This window comes from Meleagris gallopavo, chromosome 7 (genome assembly GCF_905368555.1).
Source record: "Meleagris gallopavo chromosome 7, MGAL_WU_HG_1.1, whole genome shotgun sequence".
Lineage (NCBI taxonomy): Eukaryota > Metazoa > Chordata > Aves > Galliformes > Phasianidae > Meleagris > Meleagris gallopavo.
This window is the reverse complement of record NC_139410.1, coordinates 19077841-19101021: the sequence shown is the minus strand read 5'-3', so window position 1 is coordinate 19101021 and position 23181 is coordinate 19077841. Positions and strand designations below refer to the sequence as shown.

Here is a 23181-nt window from a genome sequence, read left to right as displayed (position 1 = left end):
ACATAATACCTAATATGACCTACAAGACTAATTAAATAATCCTAGTAAGTGTAAAGGAAAAGACTATGGAAATGAGACAAGTTACTAACCTCAGCCACTACTATTTCAGTGAAAGTGTTCAGTGCTCGTTCGACGTTTGATTTTTGTTTGGTTGCCATGAGACAATAATTTTCCATGATTCGCAGCTGAATGTGACCCTGAATGGTCTGGGGCTTGAGTTCCTTCAGAAGATTTTCTGCTGTTCTTACAGCCAACTGCACAGACTCCTGCTTCTCTGTTGAATTACTGTTACCATAAACCATTTGTAAAAAAGAAATAAAATAAAAAAAATAAAAATTTAAACATTTTAAGACCTTTTTATATAAAATCACATTTTTATACGTCAAAAAAATTACCAGTGCGTACAGGATCCATAATAACGTGATAAAGGCATGCATCTGTTATACAGGCATTCTACATTCTCTCTTGTAATAAATGGCAGTTCCAATCTGTCTACAACCTATCTTTTAACCAAAACTTCAAGTGCTAGGATTCCAGATAAAATCCTCTACACTTTCTGCTTAACAATGATTTATTTTTCAGTTCAGAACTATTCTTCATTTTGTAGGTAAAATATTCAAAGCATTAGGTGAGCCCAAAATTCTAGCAATTTACATGATCAAGAAATATCATTAAGAGGTAAAGGAGTGAGATAACAGAATAATCCAAGCAATATTTACTTCATTCACTTACCCTATGTCAGCATCCAGATTTTCAAAGACTTCACCACCTATAGTTTCGTTATCTGGGTTCAAACAAATTTCAATCATGTTGTAGACTGCATTCTGTCCCCAGTCATTGTCCTTTCGAGCTTTATTAAAATGGCGGAGTGCATCATTTGGTTCACCTGTATACCTACACAGATAATTAGACTACTCAAAGTTGGGCAAGTATAATTGGCTGCCTCAAGTTGCACCTAAAACCCAAGCATTTAAAAAACAGCTCACATATTTACACATACCGATAACACAGGCTTTGAGAAGCAAGTGTGCTACTGCAAGGAACGTGCTTTTGCAGATTAAAAAAATCTGGGAAATTCTAAAATTTCAAAGTAGTATTTTTACACCATTGAACCAGAAAGAATATCCTTTGTTACTAAACAGAAAATATGAAAGACGTATGAGAGATAAAACAGCTTTGCTTTGAAGAGTTCATTGCAAAGTATTACAGAAGAGACAAAGAAACCTTTCCTAAAATCCCATTAACTAAATAAAGCAAAGTACTGCTAGAATACTTAACACACCATAAGTAGCACCTACAAATGATAACAGATAAGAAAATTAATTTAACCATGCACTGCATCATATAAACCTTATTTCAATTGCAAGTACCAGAGATACAGTCCCTTGCAGTAGTGAAAGCCTGGTTCAAGCTTTGCTCTGGAAGAATATTTTTCAGCCATTAAAAGAAACCTTGGGACTTCTTCTAGTTTCCCAGCTCTTCTTAACAGATCAATTAATCGTGAGAGAGTGGCATAGTTATCTGAATAAATAAATCAACAGGACATCATCATTTTAGTTATTTGCACAGATTTAGAGATGAAGACCCTGCATTGTTTTTCACATACAAAAGTGATAGTGTAATATAAGTCATGTTATATAACAATGTCAGATAAAAGACAAAGTGATACCTCTGCAATTCTCCTAAATAGACCATACAAAGGTAAGCACAATTGTGCCTCACTTTCAAGAGCGCTCAAAAACATTTGCTGTACTCTTACAGCTCATTTCACACACAGACTCATAGAAAGCTTGACATTCATTAAAGTATTATTTAAATACATTTCTGTCTGGTGATAGCCTTTAATCATCTATAATTTTATTTGCCTAGAAATACATTTCCAGGCTTGTGTTTGTGCATTTGATAGCTTAAATACAAGAGAAAGTGCTTTACACTTACAAGTAAATAACACTATATTTGGCTGAAGTTAAACAGAATCACAGAATTGTAGGGGTTGGAAGGGACCTCTAGAGATCATCAAGACCAACCCCCCTGCCAAAGCAGGTTCCCTACACCAGGTCGCACAGGTAGGCGTCCAGGCGAGACTTGGATATCTCCAGAGAAGGAGACTCCACAACCTCCCTGGGCAGCCTGTTCCAGTGCTCCGTCACCCTCACCGTAAAGAAGTTCTTACGCACATTTGTGTTAAACTTCCTATGCTGTAGCTTATGTCCGTTTCCCCTCGTCCTGTCTCCACGTACCACAGTGCACACTGCATTGCAGCAGTGTAAATTATTACATCTGAGAGAAGTTATTTGCAAATCTTTCCCAACAATAGCTTCATGTTCTTATAGACAGTGGTGGTCTTTGTTTTATTTGCATTGTAACTAGCACATAACAAAGCATTTTTTAGCTATTTGTATGTCTCTCTCATTAGGCATCAGTACCAAAGAGTTAAAAATACCACTACTGAACATTCACCTGGCTTGCGTTCGAGGAGCTGCTGGAAATGAAAGACTGCTTGTTCATAGTCTTGCTTCCTGAACATAAGGTCAGCCATCATCTACAGCATTGACCAATTCAGAGAAAACAAAACAAAACCTTATAAACTATGTTTTAAAATTAACTTAAGTTCTTTAAACTAAGGGCAGAAAACACAGGTTTAAAGTGCTGCAGGAATTTGACAAAAAGTAAACAGCATTTTTCCCCACTAATCTCTGGAGAATAAACATCTTATACAGACACACAGAATAATAACGAGCAGATTCACTTCTCAGTTTTTCAAAAGAAAATAAAACATTGCAATGTACTTATCAAAGACATTTTGTTTTCACTTGAATACTTCTGTTTTTATTTCCCAGAAATGCATATTAAGCATATAGAAAAGCAAACTAACTCAAAGTTAAGAAAAAGAAACACATAGCTCACATCAGCAGAGAAAGTAAATCCAGCTCTTATTTCAGTTTCACTCCCCTAAGAGGCATTACTAAAGAGTAGATTTAACAAAAAGTAATTGGAATGTTATTATCCTAGTATAGTGCAAGACTGGGGGTAAATTCCAGATGTTATCTGATGTAACAGAATAACTTATTCCAATCTTAAAATCATTTTGCTCCTGAAGTATTAAAACAAAATTGCTCAGTCTTTTGAGTGGTCTTGTAAGCCAATAGGCACAAACCACACAGAGAGAATCTGTTGCAGTGACTTAAGAAGGTTAAGAAGGATTACAGTTAACTCTATACAGCTGACTCTACAAGGATGTAAAAACACCTTAAGCACACAATTCTTTCCTTCTGGAAGGTGGTATTATTTGGTTGGTTTGAATTGGGGGAGGAGGTTATATTTTTCCCCACTTTCTACAATGCTTGCTTAAGTATTAACGAGATAGAAAAGCAAAGTGACTTCTTTTCTGCTCATTAGATAACTGTTAATAGAACATAAAATTAAGTCACATCAGCCAATCTTACAACTATCACTTTTTCTCCACATGTGATATATTAAGCACACATTTTGTGTTGAGATAAAATGAAGATAAGGTTGCTAGAAATGTAACACTGAAGCAGTATCCACCATAAACAGAAAAAATATTTTGTTGCAATAGATTTGCTCACATTTCTGAAACGATTCTAAAAGTCGTATTTTATGAATTCATCACATTGCAGACACGCAAACTTCAAAAAAACTTCTAATACAAAATTAGTATAACAGTACATTACCATCGTTGCTGCTTCGTTATCTTGCTCATTCCTCAGTAACAAGGAACACTGATGCTGACAGGCGTCATTATCATCTTGTGCAAGATACAAACGTGCTAGTTCCAACATTGCCTGTATAATGAAGTATCTAATCTTTGAATTGTATACGGTTAAGGAAGGATAGTTCAGTTCTGTACGTATTTACCTCAGATTCCATATTCTGCTGTACAATTCTACTCTACAGATAGATCTTGCTGTTGTTTTCTTTAGACTCTCAATCAAACAATTTAGTTGATTTCAATTCCCCCAGCTACAAAAAAGGTAAAACTTTTCTTCTTTAGTGAGTTATTGCAGAACTGAAGACAGATGTTCAGACAGTATTGCTCCAAAGAATAAATAATTTTGGCAAGAATAATTCTCTTGGAAAAAAAAATGTACATGCAAATAGTTACAAAGTCCCAACAAGCAAATATCTCATTAACATTCACTGATTAGCTGCACAGTATAAACAAATTCTAACAGAAACTGTTTTCTTGCTTGCATTTCCCTGCCTAACATATTAAGACTGTGTATGAATTCATTTATGAGAAACAACCACAGAACAAATATTAACAAACCAACATTTGCATAAGCATGCATCCTCAGGGCTCAATCACTCTAATGCTGAAACAGAAAGGCAACTGAGCAAGCAATGGAACGGATACAGAGTTAGCACATATGTGAGAATTTTAATTACGAGAACAGTGATTTGAAGAAAGTTTTTGTACAACAGTGGAAGACTGTGAAGCAGTATGCTAGTTAGGAAAATGCCTGCTTGGGGCATGTCAGAGAAGAACATCAATGGAACTGGTCATCTACCACAGTACTGTAAGCAGGAAACAAGTTTTTAAAAACCAGAAATTTGGTCTTAGATTGGCTAAAACATCATTGTATTCCATGCAGCTAGAAAGGAACATTAAAGCAAAAATCTGAAAGACACAGTGAAGGGAAAAGAGAAGCAGTACAATAATCACTGCTCAGCAATAGCAACACTGTTGAATAAAATCAGAATCTTACCAAGTAGGGATAGAACTATTAGGACACAGAAGCAGAGACAGAAATTGTGTGAACTGACTGAAGTCGCTAGGATTTCTTTCCAGATGACAGGCAACAAGCAAAGCTGGAGCAGCCTGCATTATTACTGTACCTTACTGTACCATTCTTTATACATCCTCAACTGTTGCATGATGACAGTCCTATCATATAGGCAAACTAACGGACTACTCAGTGAACACAGATCACCACTCAAATGAGGATTTTATGTAAATAGAATGAAATTGGCAGTATATATACAGCTATTTTATTTTAAGTGACAAAAAGGAGAAAGTTCAAGGCAGAAAAAACCAAATATGTACAGAGAGCCTTTGTGGTTTTCATCATAAAACAGAAAAAATTGCAAATACAGTTCTATGCTGTGGATAACTGGAAAAACGCATTGCTAAGGATCAAAAAGGAAGTGGAAAACAAATACAAAATTGTCAGAGGGAGAACTGACCTTTTTATCAGTTTCACAGTGAACAAGTGCTTCTTTGTAAAATTTAATTGCTTTTTCATAGTTTCGCTGAACTGTACAATGCTTTGCAATCTCAGCACAAATTTCAGCTGCTAACTGTTTCTGTGCAGGAACTGCATCTGGCTGTTCTGTCTGAGCCCGCTTAAGTACTCTGGCTTGTAATTCCCGAGCCTAACATGGAGAGAAGGATAAGAAAGGATCAGTCAACTTTTTTTCGAAGGAATCAATATTATATAGTTCATTTTACAACAACATGGCTACAATTTTTACAAATTTGTATGTGCACAATAAAATCTTCAACTAATAAAAAGAAGAGGGTAGAAAACCCAGGCAAAACAAAAAAACCACTAACATCTTTCCAAGCTCCTGAGTTACCTTCCTTGTTCAAAACTCACGTTAAAAACACACTGGAAAGCAGCCTAGCATTTAACACTTCAAGAAGATGGGGTCCCAACGTGCTTCTGTACTGCATGTCAATCTAATACTGTAAGGTCTATACTTTGTAGACTTTAAATAGGCTAAAATTAAGCATACAAACAAAACTTCAAAAGCTAAAAGTCAAAGTCTACATACTTAACTCCTTTATTGCCAAAATGCAAACAACTACCACATTTTACTTTAAGCTTCTCCATTTAGAGAGTGATTAAGAGAAGACAGAACCACAGAGCTAGAGACCTCTGCTGAAGGCAGATGCCGCAAAAGATCAAAACGACAGCTAAGGAAATAGCTGTGCCCAATTCTTATTAAAAGAAAATTGATCAAGTATAAACTTGAATTTTATTTAATTCCTATATAAAGGATTCCCTTCCTTCTGCTCAAGCTGAAATTGAGTCTTAAAAGAGCTGCTTCACTCATTTGGAAAGGAGTAAGTTGAAGAGCTGTGTTGAACTGTCAACTGAAGTTGGCAAGCTGTAGCTGTACTGAAACACTTCTTCACCCTACTATTCTGCCCAGCAGGGAAGGAGAACAAACAAACAGCAAAATCCACAGGGAATTCCTAACGTCACTCTGGAAAAGCAAGGGAAGAAAGCTTTTTGTCAAAAGGTAATACCATGAGTGAGCAGCTAGTCCTACTGAGACTGAAGCTGTAATGGAAGAGAAGGATCCAATCTCTTACTCAAGATCTATGCTGAGAAAGCATCTTCTAAATGGATTATGTTGTCTGTATCTTCCAAATTTGCTCTTTCAAGACTCACTGAATGATAACATTAAACTCCAGAATTAACAGTTTACTGTTGCTATTTAAAAATAATACAGTCAAGCTTACAAAAAAAATGAGATGTAGTCATTGAAAGCTACCCTTGTTTGTTCGACGAATAGCACTCAGTGCTCAGCAAGGATACGTACTAGACACTTTTTCAACTACTCTGCTAAAACTGATCCACACACAAATGAATACATAGTATGAATGCAGCCTTCCAGTAGTATCCAGAATCCTGATCTAAAATTCAAATGACAGTGCACAAAAAAGCTTAGATTTATCTTAATGTTTCACACCAATCACTGGTGGTTTATCACTACCATGTATGCTTTTTTCTTATTCACAAAAATATTATGATTAGAAACCAGGATACAGGATAAAAGCAAAACAAGGAATAAAAATGAAAATGTTGCAAGTTTCCACAGGGTTTCTTTTTGTCTTCCCTTTACCTGCTGTAATGAAGCGATAGCTTCATCAATCTTCTCCATTTTGCTGTAAATTTTTGCTAACAGAACCTGGTAACGTCCATCTTCCATCAGAGAAGACAGTTCATTAACTATAAGAAATACATAAACAAACATGATTCTTTTAAGAATTGATTCTGGGAAGTCAAAATTCTCTACATATTCCAGGCAATACCTTAAGTGAGAAGTTCACAGCTTGACTCTATTTATTTAGGAATGTGATGGGACAGTCCCTCTGTGTGCAGAGTTAGCAGGCAATGGAAGGAGTAATCATCATTATATATAGAGTGAGATTTAAGGCAAAGATGTGAAAAGAATACAAACTACCTGCCTGTCCATTTGCATTTTCAGAAATGTAAGTAACTTCAGTAAGACTCCAAAAACAGCCATTCTTTATATTTGTTACAGAAAACTTCCTTAAAGGCAATGAAAAACACCCGGATTGATTCAGTGTCACCATACCAAAAAAGCACAGGATTGCTTTGTGAAATTTCCACTCAGACCTCAAAGTAGCTTTCTTTTGCTAGACTAACACAGACGTGAATATAAATTGTTATTTTAACCAAATGCATTAGTATCTGCTGAAAAAGCAGTAAGCTAATACTGAGTAATGGTCAAAAATACTTATGCATAAGGTAGTATTTACATACTACAAGTTCTCCTGTTCGTATTCATTTTAATCTCTTGAGAAAGTGTGTCTTGGGCACAGTTACATACTATAAAACTTTTCTTTTTTTTTTTTTTATATAAATGTATTGAACTATATAAGTAAATTGTCTCCAAAGTGCTGTAATTGTGACAGACTATTCTAAGTCAGTTTGCAACTTGTTCTAGCCCTTACATAAGATTGTTGCCTCCATAACACTCCCTACATTTCATTTCTCTTCGACATCTTTGGATTTTTTATTTTAGCATTTCTAAACATAGATACTGAACTATTCAATACTTTGCCCAATGGAAAAAGAATTCATTAGCTGATGAAATACTACTTTTTTTTTCTTGTGGAGCACTTATATCAAAGATATAAAAAAAAAACACACACAGTTGTTGCTTCACTGTAAGATGGAAAAAAAGATTTTAACGTCTATGGAGCAAACTCTACTTAGTGCTAATTTAATCTTTCTGCACTAAAAGATTAAGTTCTCTTGAGCAAGATTATCAAGTTAGCTGGATCTCTAAATGTCAAGAACAAAATGAGAAACCAATGTTTTTTTCTTTTTTAATTATTATTATTTTTTAAGAGAACAAAGTTAAATAGAGGATCAGCATTTCCCTGCACATTCTGAAAAAAAGGAGTTAACTTTGTGAGTACACATTCCTAACGCATAGAAAGGAATTTGCAACTTTGGTTTCTTTGCAGTGAAAGACACCTGGTAGCATCTTCCTCTTAAAGAACTATTCTCTTAAGAGCAGGAATGACTCACCTTACATGTGATCAATTCAGATCAGAACTTCTGCTAGCAAAGAAGAGCAAAAAAACTTGCCTACATAGGGGCCTGAAGTTGCATTTACTTGATGTGATATTTCAAGTTTAAAAATCCTGGCAAGCATTTTAGTAAAATTGAAGTTTATTTTTGAGTATTTTTCATCTATCGCTTTGTAGTTCCCTGTGCTACATAGTTAAAAAATAATAAATGCTGATCTGGACTTTGATTATTGTCTACAGCCACAAACAAGTAATGCACATTATGCTCCAAATTAATGACAGTCATACCATACTCGTGATCTAAAGCTTGCTGAAGTGCTACTTCTGCCTTTTCATACTGCTTTAGTTTCATTAAAAGTTCAGCCAAGTCATAGCAAAGAAAACTCTGCTGACCACTTTTCAGGGCAGCCTCGTAGTAACTGATTGCCTAGAAGAAATACAAAAATCTGGTTATTAAAGAAAACTTACTGAAAACAATTTTACTACTTCTATTTTTAATGGTGTCTCCTGCTTAGAGCTTTCTCTACTTCCTTCTGTAACCAAATCATTTTCTAGTAATCACTGTATTAATAGGATGTCCTGTAATTGCAGTTTTGGACTTCCCAAGATTTAGAGCCAAATTAAAGAAATAGAATAATTAGTGCCACATTTTGGTGATTACGCAAGTTAACGCTTATTATCTTCAGCTGGTTCACTGTCAATTAAACTGCATTTTCATTAGCTGCTAAAGCTGTGTAATTCAGCTTTAAAATCAGTTTTAAAATCTTTAAAAAACAGTCAGATCAAAATTATAAATTTCTGTTTTACTATACAAAAGGAGAAACAATTTCCCTAAAGTCTATCTGAAAAACACGATTACAAGACATCCTGAGAAGTTTAAAAATATGTAAGACCTCACAAGTTTTCCCCAAATATTTTCTTATTTTTCTCCAATATTAAGAAGCTAAAGCCTTCATTACCTTGTCCTATACAGTGCTAAGGATATGAGATGTATCACAACTACGTTAATGGATAAGTACTTAACTATTGTTTTGAGTGCAGGTCCAAACACATACCAATTTTAAGTCATCAAAACCACAATTCATTAGGTTTATATCCACCAATATGCAACTATGACTTTGGGCAGTTGTGTATTACATAGCATATTTACTTTCAGGACGTTAAGTCTTTTTACTGCTATAAAATTAAACACTTCTTACTCAACGTACAAAACTAAACAAGTATTTATGGAATACCTTTGAATAGTTATGTGTTTTGATTAAGGCTTTTCCAATTTTACTTGCTAAAGCTGGATCTTTTGGATTTTTCTTCAAAGCCTGCTCATAGACTTCGACGGCTTCATCAGGCTTCAACAGTGAAGATAAAAACACAGAAGTCAAGGATTACGACAACAAATGTGTGTGAAAAATAAAAATCTGGTAGTACTTCCTAGAGCAAGTGCCAGTACTACTGGTTCACAAAATACAGAACTTCTGAGAGAAAAATGACCATTCTGAAAGTGTGCAGCCCATTTAAATACATGTTTTCATGTTAAAACAAAATACAGGAAGAACATGATTAACAAAGGAGTTTGAATTCACTTCAGATTACTTTCCCTCTGAAAATTTCTCTACCACTGCACATCTCACTAGTTAATACAAATATAAAGCACACGTGAAATTAGTGTCAAGGAAGATTCAGTTTCTTTCCTCCAGTTCTGTAAGAGCAGATGAGGAAATTATATTTTGCTTTGTACTTCTTCATTAAAGAGAAGACAATTGTTAATCACCTACAGTTCCCCAAAATATTTATCTAATTAGTTGCATGTTCTAACCCAATCAACTCTCCCAAAAATATGAATTTAAGTGTGTATATTTCAAGTTTCTACATTCACCCAAAACAGTGCATCTTCTACAAACACTGAGCAAGATTTCCAGCCCATCAAGTAACCAAAAACTTTCTAGCATAAATATTGAAATCCAATAGTTCATGATTTTTAAATAAAACTTTCAGTAGCGGAACACAATTATACTTTATTCTAAGCTTAAAAACTACTCCAAAACATCTCTAGCTACTTTCTTTTCAAGTTTTTGTCTGAATGTTCTTCAAGAGGAAATGCTCTCCTTCAGTTTTTCTCCCAGAATTATCAGAAGGCGCTTTCAACAGCTTTTAATCTGAACTTAATAGTTGGTTATTTCATTTTTTAACATCCATAAGAGCTTTATTTCCAAACTACCTATTATTAAGAGTCATCATGCCACCTTCTCTCAACTTGCCAAAGCAAAGGAATGACTTAGTCACTTACTCATTTCTAGCAAGCACTTACCTCTTGAATATTCATATATGCATCACCAAGAAGAAGAAATGTATGAGCACTTGGCAGTTTTTCTACCAGGTCTCTGGAAGCAGAGGACAGAACCACGTTCAGTATTTAACACGTCAATATTGGTATCTAAACAAGTAGGGTGTGATAACATTATCCTCTAGTGATGTTAATTATTATTTCTTAAAATAAAAAGTCTGAAATCTTTCCAAAATAAGAATTCCTGTTACAGTTTTAAATGTTAGAACACTTGAGTTCATCATATCACTAAATTTTCCGACTTGTTTTATCAAAAAGAAAAAAGAAGCTCAAGATGCTACCATTTAACGTCTTGGGAAGTAGTACACATACACATCACAAATTTATACCTGTAGCAGGCAGCATATAACTTCTTATCTCTCCTGCACTGAAGATAGATGTCTGCCATCTTCAGCTTAGCTTGTACAAAGTAAGGCTGTTCAGGTGTAATATTTCGGAGCACAGTCAAGGCTTGTTCAACATCTCCTTGAGCAATTGCCAGATCTGCATTTGCAATCATGACCCTTAATTCCTCAGGAGTTCCAGAAAATTCATCAATGGCATCTTGCAGTACTACAGCGGCCTCATGCTGCAGTTAAAAAAACAAAAGGATTAACACAGTTTTTGCTATTGAACAGACAAAAAGGAAGTCATCATAAGGAAATCTATATCTGAGACCATTACACAAAAATAAAGCAAAACAAAAAAAGCAGCAAAACCAAGCCACAGTATTCATTTCTTTTGCTGAAGCATTTAAAATGTTATTTTCCTCTTCACTTACGTTGCATGTATACAAGAAAATGATCAAAAATCAACTGCACAACACCATGCTCTAAACAGCTCTATTTAGAAAAGGATGACCTCTGACCGTCCAACTACCATGTTGTGTGTACATTATACCCTTGGACTCTGCATACGCCTTAAGACATATTAAGATTCAGTTGAGAGTAAGGATACTAACACACAAAAGTAAGGATACAATCAAAAAATATTTCTAGTAGCATTCTTACAACAAAATATTAATCTACATGCCTGAGAGTGAACACCAACAGTATGTGCTCCACAAAATTAAAGTTTTGCATGAAAATTTTGAGTCGGTTTAGCACATGCAAATACACACTTCTTCTTGTAAAGTTTGACATATCAGATGTCAAGTTAGATATCACATCTTCAAAACGTCACACATCTTGTTGGCAGAAAAATTGATGGTTTTAGATTCTAAGCTAATGAGAATTAGACAATTCTGTTAACAGATAGAAGAAATTGTTTCGGGGTATGTTTGCGATCTTACCGGTTCTCCATTCAAACAATGAGCCTCTACTAGTTCTAGAAAGACAGCCACACGATCACTTGTATCAACTTCAATTCTTTTCCCTTTCGCCTTTGAGGAAGCTGTATGTTTTCTCATTCCAGGCAAATTCCTTGCCATCTGTAAGGTCTTGATAGCTTCTGATAATTCACCCATCTTCTTCAGGGTTTGAGCCTTAATTAAGTGATAAACTGGATGTTCTCTCACCTAAAGGAAAAAATATATTTATATACATATACACATACATATACATCTATATATGTAAAATATATTGCACGTACACACAAAGAGAAAGAAGGAATTTCCAGATTTCCCCTCATGCATAGTATTCCATCTCCCTGAAAGATTCTTTTTTCCCCAGCATTGACCTCAGTTCCTGTTTCCCTCTAAATACAGCTATTCAAGTTGCATTTATGTAAATATTAATTTTCTGGGAGTCTGAAAATAGCAATTAGTTTTTGTTTTATAATCATGAACTTATTTCATTATATCAGACTTTGAAACAGAATTATTTTAAACTAGACTGAATTTTAATGGATTTTTATCATCTCTCACATTAAAGTACATTTGTTTCATTAGGCTACCAATTAAAAATGGTATAAAATTATTTTGTGGCTTAAGTCCTGTCTGCCATTTTCACACCTTCTCAAAACAGACCTAACGAGAAAAGGAGATCTAAATAAGGGAAACACAATTTTGCATAAAGTTGCAAGCATCTTGGTACCTCCTGATTAGTTTGTTAACCTTATGCTTTTTTGCATCATTTGGTAGAAGGAATCAAAATGAGAGAACACTTGCAAGGAAGTGCTTGATTGTCCCACTATTCAGCCACGCACTGCCAAGAGACTTAGAACAACTCAGACCTAAGGAATGACTTAGAACAACTCAGACCTAAGGAATGACTTAGAACAACTCAGACCCAAGGAATGCTGTACCATGTACTCTCATCAATATTAATCAGAAAATTCCTCTGCTGTAAACAAATAAAACAAGTCAACATAGCATATCTTCAAACTCGTAACATTTATGATGCTAAAACGTGAATTTTCTTTTCTAAACTCCTCATGCATCTTTGTTATCTTCAATAGTAATTGTGCATCTGTGTAAGAAGTACAAAGACACTGGATCCTTTTCAAGTTCCTCTGTGTTGGCCTTTAAAGTCAACTGTGAACTCTGTCTGCAATCAACAACTCCGTTTATACAACTTTGTTTTTGTTGTTTTTAATACTTATGTAAGAACTGGAGAAAAAGCCATCCCTTCCTTTGTATTTTCACACAATTTCAGTATTTGCAATAATGGATTAGTTCTGCCCTTTGAATCTTACTAGTTAAAAAATTTGTTATTTATTTGATAAGTATTCAGATACCACATTCACATTAGCATTTAGATATAGAGCTTGTAGTGGAAGAGTCAAAAATCTCATTTTAAAGACCATTATATTAAAAAACATACAGAAAACCTTAGATGATTGACTGAATAAAGTGGTTTGATTCTTTTGTCCAACTCACCTCAAAATTGTAGCTCAGGCAGAGTTCCAGGGATTGAGAACACAGTTTAGTGTTGTTCTGAGCCAAATAGACCTGGGCCATCAGTAAGTGTGCATCTGCATAAGAAGGATCCCTTTCCAGACAGTAATGAAGATTAGTATGGGCTGCCTCAATATCCCCTAGGAAGTCAAAAAAGAGGAAGTGAAAAAGTAGTTGATAAGAAACACAGGTTAAACAGAACATTAATTCATTATTTACTAATTTGATTATTTTATTTATTTTTTAATAACTATTAGCATTGAATGAACAAAGTCATGCATGAAGGACTACTATTTTTTTTATTTATTTATTGCAGCTCTGAACAAAAAAATCAAAACCAGGTTAAAGTTAAGACTTTTTCCCACTGTCCCATCTTCAAATCATTTGATAACTGGCCTCTTTGGGAAAGCAAAAGATGCAGCATCACATTAATGTGTTCATAGAACTAAAATACGTTCACGTAAATCACAGAAGTAGTGCAGGTATTCTTCACTTAGCTATGAAGTGCAACACAGTGGACAAGAAATACTTTACAACTGAAGAGCAAAATCAGAGAAACTAGAGAGGTAGATAGCTAACCATTCATACAAGTATTACCTGATAAATATTTCACCTTTGCAATTAAAAAAACAGCTTGTTGAAGACCTGGCACAGTTTTTACCACAGTTTCAAGAACAGAAGCACAGTGCTTGAGAAGTGGTGAAGGAGACTGCCCAGGACTTGCAGGCTAGGAATAAACCAAAACAAAATTAAGAAAACCAAAAAACAACAGAACTAAACCTAACAAAACAAACAAACAAAACCTAGAATTAACATATCTGTTAGCAGGCTTTGGGCTTGAATTCCATTTCAAGTCTGAGTTTCACTTTAAACTATAATAACAATAGTAAAGCTGAAGAGATGAAAGTTGTTGTTGGAAAGAAATATAAGGGTACATTTTCCATTTAAAGTACAACTTGTTGATATCAGCAAGAACACAAAACTGCATCATGAATTCCAGGAAAAACAGACCCAGACCTGACGTAACTGAAGAGTTGTCCATAAACATTTGGCAACAAGTTCAGAATTACCATGCCAACTGATCCAACAAAATGGTAACATGAATCGAATTTCAAGAGAGTCAAAGCTGGAAGGAATGATCAGAGAGACGAGAAGTTCCTGGTGCTGTCTCCCCTATGCTCTTCTCATGCCACAGAGCTTACCCTCTCCTATTACCAAATTGAAAACAGCAGCCTGAAAATAACCACTTCCATTCAATCTTTCTCATCAACTGCTATACTGTATCACATTTTAGTTGTTCTTGATTATCAACAGTTTGTATCCAATGAAACAGTTACGTTGTATAACAAGAAAAAGACAACATAAAGATGCCTCTTTATGTTCATCCTAACACCCTAACATCCTTTCAGGACAGGTGCCCTCACAAAGCTACAATCTCTTTTTTGTAATAAAGGTATAATGAAACTTCAGGAAAGGTGTTGTCTTTCCCATTCTTCTACGGACAGTTGTTAAGACAACAGTTCAGTTTTCATTCCAAATTACAGAACCATCATTGTCATTATGTATCCTAAGGAAATGTTCAGACACTGTTTCATAGAATGACACTTATTTATCTCCATCTGTGCACAAAGTCACATGCAGTTGTTATATTTTTCTAGACTAACAAGCCACATCGCCTCAAAGACGGTGGGATAAGTTATGACAGTGGAACACTCACTGTTTTTGCTGTTTGGATTTTATAGCTTTACATAAATATTTATGGCAAGGTTCTACAATTTGACTAGGAATCTGCTAGAAACAATAAAGATCACTCCTCGCTATTTCAGAGGAATAATCTCTTTAAAGAAGACACTCTTTAGAGGTACTTTAAAAGTATTTCTTCAACTCTAGAGATGTCAGGTCCCTACTGTCCTACATGTCTTTGCTCCAAAACCAGAACAAGTTCAGTCACAGCAAGTTAGCCATCTAGAATTAAAAATTAGTAATATATCAATCAAGTAGTAGTCCAGATTTTTACCAATACACAAAAGAAGCTTAAAATGAAAAGATATCCTGAGCTGACAAAAATATTTCAGTACCAGAACAATTACAGTACAGTGAATAACCAAGTTTCTCATTAAGACTGTTCTAGTCACTGTATTCTTAGTTACTTGATCACAAGAGATTCTACAAAAAATAAAAATAAATAAATTCTGCACAAATACAGATGCAAGCCATGAAACTAATGTCGTAAGTAACACCTGTAATATCAGATATTACAGTACCTGCTGACTTTGCAAGAGAAGTATTCACACAGTTATTTTGATTAAATGATTATATAGTATCTTAAAAAGCAATTTTACCTCATAGAAATTCACATTTCAAGGGGAAAAGTTTTCTAAGCTTTTGCTTCATGACTGCCCGATCTCAAGAAAAAATTCCAAAATGGTTTGTTTTCAGAGAGGTGCAATATACAGTCGCTTACCTGTGCCGGGCAAAAACTAAGATATTCCCTAATAATTTCTAGCAAGAAATCGGGATTCAGTTTTTCAAAATACTCCACACCAAGAGGAAAACCATGCAAAGATGAGAAGTGGGTATCCAGAACATCATTCAGCAAGGCAATCACTTCTTCTTGTCTCTTTTGTTTTTTCATAGCAAGGACCACACGCAAGAAAGATAATTCCTACAGGATAGAGAAACAGAACATTTTAAATATTCCAGATACATCCACCTGTTATTTATACAAAATTAGTTAATCATTCGTGTTAGCCATTTCTTTTTTTGCGTAGAGATATGTAACACCTTAAGTATGTTCACTGCAAATGACACCAGTGATCACTGCATTCCTTCATTAATGCATTCTCTTAAGTTGTACAGGCAGCTCTAAGTTCTTCTGACCAAAAAATCCTGCAAAAATTAATACCCTTTCTAACATTTCAAACTCATTTTCAGAGACAATGCTTAGTAAGCACACAGTACAGTGTTGCTAAGCTATTAACTTACATCGATAGGGAATGAAAACTGAAATTTAGAATGCTCCACTTGAGTGACTGAAATGTGGAAGTAGCTAGCAGACCACTGCTTAGATAGCAAACAAAGTATTTCAATATACAAAGATGCCTCCTACCCCAGATTTTCCAATGGACTGCTGGATTTCATTAAGAAACTCCAACTGCTGCTCTGCATCTTCTAGCTGCCCTTGTATTAGCTGACAACGAATAATTCCTGTAACATATTAAAAGATTTTATTTCAGATTTGTCTTCTTAGTCAAACATATGCATTGTTTCCTAGAATTCTTCTCTCTTCAATGTCTTAATAAAATGGTGATAAGAGAAGAAAAAGAATAGTCCAACATCTATAGTAATGCAGATCTCACATACCTAGAAATACCAGAGATAGAAGACACATAACTAATATAAGCAATGTCAAAAAGTCACTTTGTGAAAATATCCAAATCCTAATACTACAAAGCTGAGCACAGTACATCTTCAGCTGGTTCTAGACTAACACAAATCAAGGCACCATAAATCTCCACTTCCAAATCCAACAATCAGGATAAGGTAACAAAAGAACAGCCCAGCCCACACCCAAACCAGATTTTTTTTATACCATTTGATTTTTCAGAGCAGAAAGCAGTGCTACAGATAAAAATGCAAAGACTGAAGCACATATGCCATATCTATTCTTCATTTCCTTGAGATCTTCCCTTTACCAAAAATAGATATTTCTTTCCCTCCCAAAGATCTTCCAATCCTTAAGCTGCAGTAATTATCAGAAGTCTTGCCTGATTATGTTTCATACATGTCTAAACTAGGCTGAAAACATGCACTTCAGTCTTCACTGTGGACACAGAAGACAGCTTGTTTTACCACCTACACTTCAATTTATTATTTCTGCAGTGCATAAGAGCTCTCTAACTTTGACAAATGTTAGTTAACTTTTTAATGTACTGAAATGACAATGTCTGCTCCCAAGAGTGTAAAATAAAAAACAGCCATTCAGATGACAGAAAACTGCAATTAAAATATAACTTCAGTGGTGATGTATGTTAAAAAATAATAATAATAAAAAAAAATAGTGTGTTTTGGATGCAGCCCAGGCAAGGAGAGGTCCGAAGAAACGTAATGCTTCATCTGCATACATGAGTCACAGAAAGAATGGCAGGGTTGTCTAGGGTAGACAAAAAATGTCTTTCTTTACCTCATAATCTCCTCCAGATAACTTTGCTTTAGCCAGGTCTGTGCACACCCAGCCAGCCAGAAGAATGCATCAAACTAAAAAAACAGGCTCTAGTTTAAACAGAGGCACTGACGTGTGACGGTAAATCTGAGTTACCACAGATTGTATGGTAACTGATGGATGGTTTTCAAGGATAACAAAATAACTGTATGAGTATTTACAGCAGCTGAAACTCAGACCAACGCATCTGATAAAGCAACAGCCTTTTACCGTGGTCAAATAAGCAGTAATCATTGATTTGCTCCCTCCCTTCATTTGTGCTTGTTTCACTAACAGACATGCACAGCCACACAGAATCATTCCAACAAGAGGCTAGCAGTGGATAGCTAATGTTTTGGTGGGCTCTTTTCCTCCTGAATCAGGAGTATGTGGGGAAAAGAAAGGAAACAAACATTTTCATTCTTCTCCTGTATGAATAACTACTGCCCAGTGTTGCTAATCCCTATCTTAGGGAAAGATCTAATACTCTCTAAGGAGTGACAACACTGCAGTACCACGTATTTTGCAGTTACGTGCTTCTGCAGATCTGCTATACAGATTTGCACCGTGATTAAAATAAAAGGAATGAGCACACCATATGCATTGCACTAGTCAAAGTAATAAGAAAAAATAAGTTACCTCATGTCTGCATTTTAAATGCTGTATGCACTATCCTGCTGAAAGCCAAGAACATAATACTGCACAAAATAGTAATGTCACAAAAGGAAAGAGCCAAAAATTGGAAGGAAAGGAAAAACAGTCCTAGTAAAGTTAGTCTTTAGTGATACTAATGAAATTTTAAAAGCTTTTTTCCTCTCTCAAGTAACTCCAGATAAATAAGGCAATGCCTCATGTACTGAAAAAGCGTGTTAAATGAAGATATCATATAATTTTAGGTACGCACCGCAAAAGGAAACAAATTGAAACCATCAGAATACATGAAGATATAACTTCTTAAGAATAAACATCGTACAAAAGCTGCAGATCTAACAAATACTTAGCAAAATAATTTCATAAAACAAGAACCATATGCTATTCAGTAATAGTTCTGTTATTCATATTAGCAGAAGTAGGAAAATTTGATAAACAAACCATCTCCCATCTTAAGTGCAATAAAAAAAAAAAAAAGTTTAAGACCTTACCAGTTAGGGCAGAAACACTTGTTTCATCAAGTTTCATAGCAGTCTTATACCATTTTAAAGCTTCTTTCACTTTCCCTTGTAAAATCATTTGGTAGCCAAGCTCCGTAGCGAATTCTGCATTGTCAGAATCCAAATTAAATGCTCTTTCAACTAACGTTTGTGTGTGCTGAAGGATGAGTTGGTTCCGGCCACACTAAAAGGTAAGAACAATCTTAAAGTTTGAATTCTTTTTTTTTTTTTTTTTCTTCCTCCAAATTCAGTTAGGAAAAAATAAAGGTATTTCAGATTTTAGAGTTTGCACATTTAATATTACTGCAACAGTGGAAAAAACCCATAACCTCACATAAGATTAATTGCAGTAACTCCATAAGAATTCAAACAGTAAAGTGTGCTGGGGTTCAAACAAGTACAGAATACCACATAAAGGAAAATTCCACACAGTTGATAGTTGCTTTGAATGCCTTCTTAAAAGGGTTCTGATAAGGATTAAAGAAGCTTTTCACTTCAAAGCTGTATGATGAAGCTTAACAAATCTTTGTCCTATTAAACATTCTATAAGATATTTGAGTATATTTTCATTGAAAACCTGTTTCTCATTTAAAAAGTAAGCAATAAAAACATTTTAGGAATGACATTGCTCAAGTATTTGAATTCACAATGTAAATGAATGCAAAACTTTACCAAATTGAGTTACCAAAGGCCATACAAGTTAACTTATTTAAATCTTTTGGAAAGCACTTATTAGAACACATTTTCTGGTACAAATGTTAAATAAAACAAACGATGTGTGGTTACTTGTCTGTTGCTTAAGAAAAAGAAAATATACTCACTGTTCTACTGAAAGCTAAAGCCATTTTATAGAGGAGCTGTGAATTACTTGGCTCCAACCTGTCCAATGCTTTAAGTAGGTCGCTCAGTCTTGTCGAAGCCTTAGAGAAAAATCAATGACATCACTGAAAGAATTAACAGATTAGGACCACTACATAATTTTCACCAAAAACATTTCACTGCATAGCAGTATTTTGAAATTTATATTCAGAGGTGTTCAGAGATAGACGTTAGATTGATTTCCTAAAAAACTGCAATTTCTAGAAAAATACATTGATTAGTAAAAGGAGAATATAATAGATTATTGTATATCCCCTAAATATTCTACAAAAAGTGAATAAATTTAGCTGAATCCCAGCTGGTGGAAGAGACCCACCAAGCAAGATCTGTACATCTTGCTAGGGCTTCAGTCCAATACAGACACAGTATATGAGGAGGAAGATAGAAAGCTTATTGTGAATGTGGGATCTAACCGCTAACAAAGGCTGCATTGTGCTCAGCTGTCCGCAACCAACAAGACTCACCTCACGTATATTGCCTTCCCTGCACAGAAAATGCAGGGCCTCCATTCTTGTGGCCTCTAAGTTGAGAGCATCTTTCTGCAATAGCCTAAAACCAAACAAAACATGCATTTAAAGAAGCCTAACCAGATTTTTTGATTCACAATCATTTTCAGCAAAAATAATTAATATTCTCTTCATTTTCAAAGCTTTGGTAAATCTATCACAGTGGTAAAAACAAAACATTTTTAATATATTGGTTATTATTACCCTGTTTTATTCACCTCATATGATAGAACTTGAATATGGATTTATATGGATTTAAGGCTCCTCCTTGTTTGATCGAATCCCAGTATTCAATAAAGTAATTAAAACTTCAGGTTCCTAAATTGAGCTGGTGTAAGTATGATGTTACCGTACGTGAAGCTACAAGAAAGCTCCAAATGTAAATGTTTTCATAGGACTTCTCCCATTTCAGTAACATCACCTTCGAACTTTTCTTTCCAGCTAAAATACCTCTAACAGAAATACCAAAAAGAATAAAAAAAAAACAAAAAAAAACCAAGGTACAAGGGGAACAACCTTACAGAGTGTTGACATGAACAACTGCCATAACTTGTATCACACCATCACTTTAAATCACACTTCTCATATGAAATCACAGTTTCTGTCACGCCAGGTCTGCCTCAACAGAGACCCTCCCTCTTCCCTGCAGAATGGGTTCACGTGTAGCACCCACATACAATTGCAAGGCAAGGCTCTTACTGAAGTTCATTTTGTTTAATATACTTTACTTAAAACTGTTCTTTTTCCAAAGTATTCTTACAGTCTAAACATATAAAAAGCAGAATCAAGGTGTTAGTTCATACTCAACCTATGTGCTGTTTCAATTGCCTGTTCCCAGTCCTGCAAGGCTAGCTGTAGCTTCATTTTCTTTATGAAAGCAGGAAGGAAGTTTGGAAAGTTTGCAATTATCTGGTTCACTGTTTCCAGAGCTCCTGAATAATTCTGTCGGATCTCAAAATATTGTGTCTAATGGAAGGAAGAAAAATTACATCAAATCCTGTGCACTGACAGAAGTGGGAAGATACAGAATTTCCTTTCGTACAGAAACCATTTTTCAATATGCGTTTTACTTCAGCATCAGCTAGAATTATCATACAACAGAAATATGAAAAGACGAAGTGTAAAATACCGTGTGGGGTAAGCACCTCTATTTCAAGTTTAACTTTAGCACAGCATTGACAAGAAAAATGTTATATATAGCTTTAGAGCGGCATTGTTTTAGTAGCTTTTGACCACCTTTGTTGAAGCAGTTTAAACATTTCAGGATATTGAACATAACCAACAGATCGCACAACTTATTCAAAAGTTGAGATATGTGCCAAAATCTTCAGTCCCCATAGGACGCTGCTGTTGCCACACTTAACAATATTTAAGTACTTTGTACAGCACTCCAAATACAAGACTACATCAGAAGTAGTATCAGCTTAAGATGAGTTCCGCTGAGTAGAAATCAATTTAGGGCTCATGTCCTCAACTTTACTTCGAAGCTTAAAATTCACTTACTATATTCCAGGTGCTTGTGTGCATGTCACCTGATCTCATATTTTTGAGAGCCATAGTGCAAACATAAAAGTTACCACAGTTTCTTAAGTAACAGCAACAATTATCTGCCTAAAATCTAATTGCAATAACGCTTTTAAATGTACTGGTAATTGAACACATACACGTGTGTACCCAAATACTTTGTGCACTGCTGTGAGCTATAGTCTTCTATATTTCACACTCAAAACAAGCAATTGAATAATGACAACTTAGAAAAAGACAAAAACATTCACAGACAACCCCATTGCAGTGTTTTAACTACCATATATATATATATTTTTAATTATTATTATTATTTATTTATTTTAATTTTTGCTATGGCACACAGTAGTTCTATAATGTGGACAAGCATCTGCTGTGAAAAACTCCTCTGACCTGGACATTTTCAGATGGTACCAAAACTCATCTATTCATATGCAAGAAATGAATTCAAAGTTTTTTTTCTTGTGCACATATTAAAAATCATACCTTGTGTTTACATTCAGACTGACTGCATTTCATCGTAGCCATCGTTTTTTACACCGGTGCCTATTGGGCCGTAAGGTGTCACTTGGAAGCTAATTTTACTCAAAGAAAAAAACTCATCACTTGAACAGTTATCGCTTATTTACCACTGTGCTGCCTGTCCTTTTGTCTTCATCAGGACAGAAAGTGAGAATTCTTATGAACCCTGGCTACTCAGTACAATTAGCTACTATTTAAATCAGGCTGTTTCCAAATGAAATGCAAAAGTCAGCTATTTTTATTGTCCTAGAACTCTTTTGTTTGGTAACTTTTATATTCCTCAAATAATTGCGTAAGTGACTCACACTTAGTTTCTGCTAAAATCCACTAAAGGCTTTAAAAAAAAAAAAAATCTAGTCAACTGAACAAAAAGAATATGACTGAGCTGTATCTCCACTTCTTGCACATGCTCTAATCATTAGCAAGCTCTAATTATTAACAAAAAGTTGCAGTATCACAGAATCACAGAATCATAGGGTTGGAAGGGACCCCCAGAGATCATCGAGTCCTACCTCCCTGCCAAAGCAGGTTCCCTACACCAGGTCTCACAAGTAGGTGTCCAGGCGGGTCTTGACTATCTCCAGAGAAGGAGACTCCACAACCTCCCTGGGCAGCCTGTTCCAGCGCTACGTCACCCTCATCGTGAAGAAGTTCTTGCCTGCATTTGTGCAGAACTTCCTATGCTGCAGTTTCTGGCCGTTTCCCCTTGTCCTGTCTCCACACACTGCTGAAAAGAGACTGGCCTCGCCACTCTGTCCCCCACACCTTAGATACTTATAGACCTGGTTCAGGTCCCCTCTCAGTCGTCTTTTCTCAAGGCTAAACAGACCCAGTTCACTTAGTCTTTCTTCATAGGGGAGATGCTCCAGGCCCTTCACCATCTTTGTGGCCCTCCGCTGGAAACATTAACACATTTAGAAAGTGT

General features: G+C 35.2%; 1 protein-coding gene across 4 annotated transcripts in view; it reads right to left on the bottom strand.

Moving 5' to 3' along the window:
* TTC21B (tetratricopeptide repeat domain 21B) overlaps positions 1-23181 on the bottom strand; it is a 31924-nt gene that overhangs the window by 6000 nt on the left and 2743 nt on the right. For 3 of the 4 annotated variants that reach the window (XM_085227767.1, XM_010713689.4, XM_019617147.2), the window contains exons 6-25: positions 21019-21176; positions 20169-20253; positions 19647-19745; positions 18817-19009; positions 16583-16680; positions 15938-16138; positions 14071-14200; positions 13456-13613; positions 11929-12153; positions 10988-11226; positions 10623-10695; positions 9553-9663; positions 8606-8744; positions 6877-6983; positions 5209-5397; positions 3696-3806; positions 2461-2542; positions 1371-1521; positions 733-894; positions 90-285 (exon numbers count right to left, since the gene is read on the bottom strand). In XM_085227767.1, the coding sequence (XP_085083893.1) occupies positions 90-285; positions 733-894; positions 1371-1521; positions 2461-2542; positions 3696-3806; positions 5209-5397; positions 6877-6983; positions 8606-8744; positions 9553-9663; positions 10623-10695; positions 10988-11226; positions 11929-12153; positions 13456-13613; positions 14071-14200; positions 15938-16138; positions 16583-16680; positions 18817-19009; positions 19647-19745; positions 20169-20253; positions 21019-21176 (2907 nt within the window). Of the gene's footprint in view, positions 1-89; positions 286-732; positions 895-1370; positions 1522-2460; positions 2543-3695; positions 3807-5208; positions 5398-6876; positions 6984-8605; positions 8745-9552; positions 9664-10622; positions 10696-10987; positions 11227-11928; positions 12154-13455; positions 13614-14070; positions 14201-15937; positions 16139-16582; positions 16681-18816; positions 19010-19646; positions 19746-20168; positions 20254-21018; positions 21177-22220; positions 23170-23181 lie in introns of those variants that run through there. The other variant, XM_085227768.1, reaches the window with a different exon arrangement.